General features: G+C 55.7%; 2 protein-coding genes across 12 annotated transcripts; both read right to left on the minus strand.

The window, feature by feature from the left end:
- Positions 1-268: 268 nt before the first annotated feature.
- On the minus strand, positions 269-3269 carry PRAF2 (PRA1 domain family member 2). Its single transcript, XM_012738153.3, has 3 exons — positions 2776-3269; positions 1466-1683; positions 269-1066 (listed from the first exon to the last, which is right to left on the minus strand). Exons 1-3 carry the CDS (start codon positions 2952-2954, stop codon positions 927-929), a joined length of 537 nt encoding a protein of 178 aa, XP_012593607.1. The 5' UTR covers positions 2955-3269; the 3' UTR covers positions 269-926.
- A 134-nt stretch (positions 3270-3403) lies between these two features.
- Positions 3404-8555, minus strand: WDR45 (WD repeat domain 45). 11 transcript variants are annotated; one of them, XM_075999504.1, is made up of 11 exons: positions 8444-8555; positions 6961-7029; positions 6762-6836; positions 6569-6673; positions 5575-5680; positions 5360-5454; positions 4784-4863; positions 4464-4672; positions 4283-4342; positions 4054-4199; positions 3404-3818 (listed from the first exon to the last, which is right to left on the minus strand). In XM_075999504.1, the coding sequence occupies exons 2-11, from the start codon at positions 7013-7015 to the stop codon at positions 3709-3711; spliced, it is 1041 nt and encodes a 346-aa protein (XP_075855619.1). In that variant the 5' UTR covers positions 7016-7029; positions 8444-8555; the 3' UTR covers positions 3404-3708. The 11 variants fall into 11 exon arrangements, with proteins under 11 accessions (XP_075855619.1, XP_075855617.1, XP_012593597.1 ...); XM_075999502.1 differs by having other exon boundaries at positions 5575-5683; XM_012738143.2 differs by having other exon boundaries at positions 4283-4384; positions 8444-8554.
- Between the last annotated feature and the right edge of the window lie 214 nt (positions 8556-8769).

The raw sequence follows: 8769 nt of genomic DNA on the forward strand, positions 1-8769 counted from the left end.
TAAACACTCTATACCCTTAACTTCCCTGTGCTTTAATGCTAATCCAGAGGTAACAGGTTTGAGGAAGGGCCTGAGAGATCACCCCTTTAGCCCACATATTTGACAGAGAGGCTAAGTCCCTCACTGAAGCAAAAAGTAGAAGGCCATTCTGTCCACTGAAATGTGCAAGAACTTTACCCAGGTTGGCTTGAGATGCAACAGCATTTATTGTTGTGGCAACACTGATATATATATATGCCCCATTCCCAGTCGGGGCCTACCCCCACCCCACCCCACCCCACCCCATCCCTTGGTCCTTGACACTATGGAACATCAGGATGAGGGGCAAAATCCCAAGTAGAGCTGGAGGGAGGTAAGTGAGACTGGTGGGGGTTGGGGTCACCTGGGACTAAGGGGTTCAACAGTCAGGATAACCGACTCCACCCAGATGGGGGCTGGGAACACTTGGGTTTGGGGTGCAAGATTTGCCAATACCTTGACCTGGGTTCCAAGTTGGGGTAGGGGTCTGGAAGAGCTTTGGTCCAGGGTTCAATATTTGAGAATGCCTTGCTCCAGGCTCTGGCTTTGGGGCTGTGCATAGACCAGTGGGTCCCAGATCTGAGTTGAGGGAGTGTCTTTGGGTCCACAGTTTGAGATTGGCCATGGATGCTCTGGTCTCAAGTCCTAGTTTTGGGGCTGGATGTAGGTGACTCTGAGTCCCAGGTGCAGGACTGGGGAAGTCTGGTCTTTAGGCAGTGGGGTTAGGTCTGAGGGATACCCTAGTTTGGGACCAGGATGGGAGTGGGGTGGCCACAGATTCCCTTGGTTTTTGACTGGGCAGGGGTCCATCTCCAGGTTTCTATTATAAGGGCTGGGAAAGGGCTCTGGGTATGGGCTGAGGGGAGGGGTGTGGTATTCTCCAGGTCCTGGGTACAGTTCCCAGGCCCCTAGGATCCAGCCTCCTGCTCTTGTCCCAGCGCCTCTAGTAGCAGGCCCATTGGTGTCCGCTTGAGACCAATGCTCTCGATCTTGTTCTCAATCTTGTTCTTAAGGTTGCGCAGGCGCAGTGAGGCGTGCACCAGGATCACTGTGGGTGGCACCGAGAGGAGGGGTCAGATTGGCCTGCAGCCAATAGTGGTCCACTGAAGGGAACTGCGCAGGCAAGCCAGTGGAGTGGTGAGGGGCCAAGACGCCTCTCATCCTGAAAACGTGGCCGAGTAATTCGTTTTGCAATGGGGCATGGCCAGGGAGGGCGCCCAGTAACGGGGACGTGGCCAGCGGAAGGCGCTTAACACCAGGAATGAGACTTTGAAAGGCAGTAGTAAGGGGCGTTCCCAGAAAGGGGGAGCGAAGCCCGGGCAGGCATTTTAACGGGGGCGTGGCCATGTCTCCTGGGCTTCTCAGCCCTGGAACCCCGGCAGGGTGGCCGGCGCCTTAGGAACGCGCTGGCCATTTTCCCGGCTATCTTGGGGTAATGGAGACTCACGAAGCACCGGCCCGGCGATGCTGAGCAGGAAAGTGCCAGCGCCGCCCATGGCCCAGAGAATGAGGAGGCTGACGACAAGCACTGCGGCCAGGCAGGCGGCGGGGTGGCTGCGGCGGCAGCGGCGCACAGCTGCGCGAGTCTCAGCTGCCCACACCAGCACGCCGAGGGCCACCACCACTGTCAGTGCGCTTAGGAGTGTGTGCAGCGGGCGCATGTACCTGCGGGGACAAAGGAGCTAAACTAGCAGGGCAGGCGGGGGAAGGGCCACTCAGCTTCCAGGACCACCATCTACCCGACCCTGGGCCCCAGGGGCCATGGTCCCCGGCCGCCAGATACTCCAGCCTGGCAAATACTCCCACCAGCCCTGTCTCCAACAGATCCATCCTGCAGGGCTTCCGACTCCTAAGACCCATGTGGACCCTCATTTCCTGTCAATTCTACAGTCCCATCTTCCTGAGGTCCCCACGCAACAGGCCCTCCAATCCCGCTAGACCCCCGAGGCTCCCAGGCCATCCCTGGTCTTTCCTTCTACCCACGCAGGGCCCCTCTCCAGCGCCCCCGCTCCCAAATTTCCCCTAATGATCGCCCTTCCAGGCCTGCTGTCTCCACACATTTCCTTCTCTCCAGGTCCAAGGTCTTTACAGGACCCCCTTCCAGGCTTCCTCCACTTCAAATGACCCCTCTAGATTCCTACTAGAGGAATTGCTAGAATCCCTTCTGGGCCTTCAGTCCCACTTTCAACTTCCAGCCCCATCCAACTCCCTACTCCAGATTCTCCATCCCTTTCTGGTTTCAGGCTTCCCATTCCTGGGTCCTCCCTCTGGGCCCAAGTTTCCCAACAAGCACCTGCTCCTGGCGTGTTCCAGTCACAGCCAGGCTCTCCTTCAAGACCATATCATCGACAAGTCCACCTTCCAAACCCTTCAACCTTACCATGTCCATATCCCTGTCCCTGTCTGCCTTACGTCCTCCAGGTCCGTCTTAATCTGGCCCCATCACTCATCACATCACCCTCCCCAGCCCCTAAGTACTCTCATGTCCCTCTTTCAGTCCCTCCTTATTTTCAGGTCCACCTCCCAGACAACTTTCCCCTTCAGTTCCACACTTTTCTCCATCTTCCCCAGGTCTTCCCTCCAGATCCACTGTCCCCCCGCAGGCCCTCCTTGTAACCAGATTCCCCCTCTTTCAAGTGCCCCCTTCAAAGCTCCTCAGGCCTAGCTTCTCGGCCATGCATTCCCCTTCCAGGTCCTTAAAGACCCGCGGGTCCGCCCTGCAGATGTCCCCAGCCAACCGGAGCCTCCCTCCCTCACCCGGCCAGAGCGAGACTGAAGCCAAAGCAGAGAAGGTAGTTGGTTTGGTAGTAGAGGAGGTTGTTGATAACGCGGTGGCACCATCGCTGTGGGTCACATGGATCCGGAGCCGCCAGACGCGCCGACCCCAAAACAAAGTCGTCCAGGGTGCGTAGCGGTGGCAGCCGAACCTCCGACATCCTCCCGGTCGACGTTGCTGGACCAGCCAGAAGAGCGACTGGACTGCAACACCCGTTATGACCCGCGCCGCCGCGGGGCTCACCGGGAGATGGAGTCTGGACTCGGCGGCTACGGTCCTAGCCGCCTAGGTGAACTGCGCAGGGACGGGAGTGCACGTGACCGGAAAAGCATATAACAGTCGTAAAGCAGCAAGGGCTGCTGGGAAATCAAACCTCCACCACGGGGCGGGTTACTCCCAACCCTTTGGACAGCTTGGCGGCCCTGGGCTGGGCACCACCAGGGACTGTTCTGGGCGGTGTCGGCGGCTCCAGCACACAGTAGCCAGAGATAAGAGAGGATGCACTGTCTGAAGGACCCGAGCTGGATTCCACGTCCTTCCCTTCAGGGTCCAGGAGGGTCACACCTCTCCTGGAAGCTCCATGCCCCGCCCCTGAGGTAAAGCCATAAATGCCATTCAGGGCCTTTTATTCACATTTCATCACATCAGAGATCATCTCTTCCTGGGAAGCTTTTAAAAATCCCCAGGTTGGACTAAGACTTTCCCTTGGGGTTCCTGGCGTGGCCCTTCAGGCACACAATCATTAAGAAGTGCTTGGGGGAAGTGAGCTGTTTAGTTAGACTTAGCTCTGCTGAGTGAAAAGTGGGCACTGGCCCCATTAATGCTTGTTGGTTGATGGCTTCCACAGCACTCTACCCCTAAGGCTCAGCTCTGTAATCTGCCACTGCAGGTCCCTAGCACAGCTTCCAGGGTTCTTAAAAGTCATCATCATCACAGATGTCAAGGTATACATCGAAAGCCTCTCTGTTGCAGTTTCCATCAGGAGTGAAGACATATTTGTGGAAGGTGCCATCTACGCAGATGGCTAGGGGAGGAAAGAGGGGTGGTAAAAGGTTAGAGGCTGCCACAACCACACACTCCCACCCTCTCAGGTGTCCCATGGCCTAGGGTTTTCCTCCACGCCTTTGCTCAAGTGCAATCTCCCTTACTGATGATGAAGTTGAGCTACACATTCTAGCTTCCCATGGTTCTAAAATTCTTTCAGGTCCAACCTGCAGTACCCCATGCAGTACCCCAACCATGCAGCTATTCCCACTCACCAATGACAGAGTTGACGTTCTTGGAAGTGTTGCGACCAAAGGCGCAGATGCAGGCTGACTCAGCAGGCACAGTGAAGCTTGCCAGGCTCCACTGAGAGTCCACGTACTGCCCAATCATAGGCCCCACCTTGCCCACACGAGCCAGCCTGCAGGCAGCACTCACTAAGCCCAGGTTTGGTATATGGGTAGGGGGAAGGGGGTGTGGTGGGTAGGGGCAGGGGATACTCACGCGGAACGGCGGTTGAGACGCGTATCCTTGAGAGCAAAGATATGGACAGTGCCCTTATCACTGGAAGCACAGAGGAACGAGGAGTCATGGCTGAAGTTAATGCTGGAAGACAGAGCAGCAGTGATGCTCACATGTCACATGGCATGGGGTCACCAGCCCACAATGCATGCCTTGTGCTTACCAGTAGAGGGTGGCAGGGTCAGTGCCTCGGCGCAGCTCCACCAGTTTCTCCTTAGATTGCGTGTCAAAGAGGCGAATGAGGGTACCCTTCTGGGAGGCTGAGGCTACTACAGTGCCTGGCTGATTCAGGGACATGCAGGCTATGTCACTCTGATGGGCATTAATGGTGAATGGAGCAGATGAGGTGCCAGGCTTTGTGCTTGCCAGGTCCTGGGGTAGGAAGGAGCAGTTCTGGTTGGGGGCTATGGAGGGGAGGGGCCAAGAGTCCACAGAAAGAGCCAGTCCACCCACCTACCCACCCCTGTCCCCTGGAGAGCTCACCACAAGTTGCAGACTCCCGCACTTGTGTCCTGGGAACACTAGCAATTGCTTCTCCAGGCTGGGGCAGAGGTCACAGAGCCCTAAGGTGTGAAGATGAAGGTGGGGTGGGCTGGTGAAGATGAGGCAGGGTCTCAGAATGGACAGAGCTGGCTAAGGGCCAGACTTCAAGCCCCCATGATACATGTCACCCACAGTACCCTCAGGGGGTTCAGCTCAGTTGCATGCCCCATCAGCCACCAAGGTCCCCTTCTTCCCTGTGCAGCTGTGGATTCTAGTAAGCTGCTATGACAGCCCCAAGAGGCCCAGGGATCCGTGAAACACCCACCATGTCCTCCTTAAGTGTTTCTTCTGCTCTGCCATTTGAGAACACCCAGGAGTGGGGCAGGGCACAGGGTGGGGAGAGAGAACTGGCTGAGGGATGTAATGATGGATAGACTGCAAGTGTGAGCATCGCTGCACTCTCACTTCCTCTTTCCCAGTTCCTCTGTGCGTGTCCCTTCCTTTCTCTCCTCATCTCTGTCCCTCTGCCCATCTAGTGTCTCATGCCCTTACACCTGCATATTTGAGTCCTCTTACCCTTGGGGTTGTCCCGTGTATCAAACTCAAACAGCTTGCGGGGATTGTCAGGGAAGGAGTACACGTAGATGCGGTTCCTCAGCACAATCACGATCCTGCGGGCCTCGCAGAACATAGGACGGCCATGAGGGGAAGGCAGGAAGCCCAGGCGGGACTAACCCTCTCACCTGCTATGGGGACCTCCTACCCTCCACCCCAGTCCTCCTCAGGCTCACTTGTCATGGCGCATGCGCACAGCCAGCACTGGCTTGGTGAAGGTGAACTCCAGCACCAGCTTGTCCTTGGAATCCTTGCCCTCCCGGGCATCGTCCCAGATCAGCACTGCTGGGCAGGTGGGTGGGTTGTTGGGGCCAAGGTTTAGGGTAAGGGCCAGCCCTGGGTGACATAGGACCTACTCCTACTCCCCATGGGACCTCAACCCACTTGCTTAGCCCTTCACTAAACACCCAATGTCAGCCTCACATAGCACAAACACTTATGGACATGATCCCTGAGAGAACCGGTTCTAGAATTCTTACATAAGATGAGGAAACTGAGGTTCGAGGGGGTTGAGTGCCTGGCCAAGGAGCTCACAGCCCATTAGCAACCAAACAGGGACTCACACTCAGGCCTGTAAGTTCCCCTCAGTAACTAATTATTTCTGCCTCTTGGGTCCTAGTCCATACACCCAGGAGATTTCTATGAAAACTCCTAGGGCTCCGTGACTCACCTAAGGTGACTCCTGCCATGTCTCAGTGGGATCAACAAGAACAAACCTTAAACCAAGATGGCATTTGAGGCTCAAACCAAGGGGGCATTGGGGAGACAGCTCCAAGATTTAAAAACCTGTTGGTTATATGACCTTGGATAAGTCACTTAACCTCACCAGGCTTCAGTTTCCTCATCAGTAAAAATGGGGATGATACTTCCTACCCATAGAGTTACTGTGAGGATTAAATGAGTTAATACATATTAAGTGCTTAGGACAGCACCAGGCTCACAGTAAGTGCTCCATAGGTAAGGATATAGCATAGAGGAGGCACTCAATAAGTGTTTTTAAAATGAAAACAACACCAAGCTTCTCAAGCTATAAGATCCATGACTTCCAGGATGTAGGCCTCACTATGTGACTGAGGTGCTCTGACATCTTTATCTGCCAGTGCCTCGGGGTGCCTGTGGGAGGCCAGGAATCCAGGGAATCTGGGCCAAGGGCAGGATGAGGCCACTTACCTGATATATCTGAGAACTTGGGGCTGCTACCACCGCCCACCAGGGCCAGAAGGTTGGAGCGGTGCAGCATCTCCACCAGGCCCATGCTGCCCACCTGCTCATGGTCTGGACAGGGACCAGGGTGTCAGTGGAGGTGGGAGCCAATGCCCAGCCCAGCTGTTGTGCCCATTGCTCTCCCCCACCAACAGCTCACCCAGGTGCCCCTTCTCCATCAATGGCTCCACATTGTAGATGCGCACACCAGTCTCCATGGCACAGCAAAAGCAGCCTGGGGGGTGGAAGGAATCCAGACTGCCTCAAAGAATGCCCAGGTGGGAAGCTGGAAACCCATGCCCACCTCTGACCCTCCTCTCCCTCCCTCCCAGTAGAGTACAAATGCAAGCTTCTCTCACTTTGGTCTTGGTTGAAACGCAGGCTTGTCACTCCTCTAAGTGGCTGCTGAGTCATGGTCCGGGATTGCTCTACTGGACACAAATGGGATAGAGATGGAAAGAGTCCTGGGATCTCCCCACCTAAAACGCCTGTCCCCAACTGATTTCTTCTTCCTCTTCCCACTCTGCTAACTACTGACTCTGGCAGGAATCCAAAGAAGATAAAAACGGGGAGAGTCCTGAGGTCTCACCCTTGGGGTTGTCCTTTTAGCTCCCAAGACCCCAAACAGCATGGCCAGGAAATCCCCCCATTTTTTCACATTTGGCCAACTCCAGATCCAGGCCTGCAATGACCCCACCTCCTCCTTACACGTTGGCCCTCACTGACTCATCAGGAAGCACTGGGGAAGGGGGTGCCCCAGTGATATCTCCAACCCCAGCCAATCTTGGCTCCAATGCAGGACATGGCCTGGAACCACTTGCAACCCCCACTTCTTATCTTCACACCTGGACCTAGCACCCAACTCCACCTATCAATAAATAAGGAAAAGATCACTTCTTCTTGCACCTCCATGACTTGGCCCTGAGACTGCTATGCTTGGTCCACCACTCTCAGGAACTCCCTTCCTGATGCCCTTCTAACTCTACCCCAAACTATTCAACCACCCGTGTCCTCTCAGACCTTCCCCCCTCACAGGCTTCCAAACCCCTTGGAATGACTCCTTCTCATACCTTGCTCATTCCCAACCAGGGCCAGCCTGGATGTTCGCATAGATCTCCCTTATGCCCTTGGGCCCCTACCTAAAGTCCCCACCCCTGAGACATCTTCTTTGTGCTTTGCTGTCCTTGATTCCAACATGACCCACCCCCAGGAACACCAGCCCCCTAAGATTCCTTCTCTAAATCCCTAGCCTCTCTCCAAGACCTTCCCCAGGGGCATCCCCACCCTTTCAAGACCCTTGCCCAGAACAAATTATCCCAAACCCCTGCCTAAGAGGATCTCAACTCCCTAAGATGTGACCAAGAACCCATGCCCCAAGATTACTGCCTTAGAGCCTCCATTCTCCCTTTGAGCCCTCATCTCCCCAAGAACTCTGCCCAGGTGCACCCCATCTCCGTCCTCCAAGGGCCCAAACCTCTTACCTTTCCCCCGTGTAACACCCTTAACCAAACCGCCTCACTCCCAATATTTGGACAGCTCCACCTTAAACCCATTCTCTGGACTGCTCCACTTTCCAAGACCCCTGTTTTGAACCTCCATTGCAAATGCCCGCGCCACCCAAGAACTCTGCCTGGAAAGCCTCACCTCTCTCCCAAGACTGTCCTCGTACTTATTCCAATGCCAGCACCCAGTCAACACCCCTGTCCTAGACCCCCACTTACCCAGACTCCTACTCAAAAGACCCTCCTCCTCCCCCAGACCCCAAGCAACCCTGGAATTGTGCTCCAGCTTGCTGCCGCTGTCACTGATCTGACGTCCGCGCGTCCCCGACCCCGGCCCCACCTGTCGGTGCCGCCCGCGGCACTGCTTTCTGACCTCCCGGGCCTTGGCTCCTGGCTCCGGTGTTTACATCAGGCCCCACTTCCGGGGGAGGGAGTCTGTGACGGGAAATGACTCATCCTGGCCGGAAAAATGGGGCCGCAGTCCTCCCTTCCGGGTTCTCCGGTCTTTAGAGCATCTAGCACTAGCGAGGAGGGCGCAGGGAGCGGAGCTAGGTCGGCTGAGAGAGAGAGAGAGAACCTTCCCCTTGCATAACAGCGAGCAGCTAACAACTCGGTAACCTATTGGGGAGTTAGAGGTGTTAACCCTCTGGGCTAACAAGGCTTGGA

This window comes from Microcebus murinus, chromosome X, assembly GCF_040939455.1.
Source record: "Microcebus murinus isolate Inina chromosome X, M.murinus_Inina_mat1.0, whole genome shotgun sequence".
Classification (NCBI taxonomy): Eukaryota; Metazoa; Chordata; class Mammalia; order Primates; family Cheirogaleidae; genus Microcebus; species Microcebus murinus.

What these genes read in the sequence shown, in the direction of transcription:
- PRAF2 (XM_012738153.3), bottom strand. Translation starts at nt 2,954, where the DNA reads ATGTCGGAGGTTCGGCTGCCACCGCTACGCACCCTGGACGACTTTGTT. An exon ending in TTCAGTCTCGCTCTGGCCGG is followed by an intron (nt 1,684 to 2,775) that starts GTGAGGGAGGGA and finishes TTGTCCCCGCAG; the next exon opens with GTACATGCGCCCGCTGCACA. An exon ending in CATCGCCGGGCCGGTGCTTC is followed by an intron (nt 1,067 to 1,465) that starts GTGAGTCTCCAT and finishes TGCCACCCACAG; the next exon opens with TGATCCTGGTGCACGCCTCA.
- WDR45 (XM_012738134.2), bottom strand. Translation starts at nt 7,015, where the DNA reads ATGACTCAGCAGCCACTTAGAGGAGTGACAAGCCTGCGTTTCAACCAA. An exon ending in GCGGGAGTCTGCAACTTGTG is followed by an intron (nt 4,673 to 4,783) that starts GTGAGCTCTCCA and finishes TTCCTACCCCAG; the next exon opens with GACCTGGCAAGCACAAAGCC. An exon ending in CGTCTCAACCGCCGTTCCGC is followed by an intron (nt 4,200 to 4,282) that starts GTGAGTATCCCC and finishes TGCTGCCTGCAG; the next exon opens with GCTGGCTCGTGTGGGCAAGG.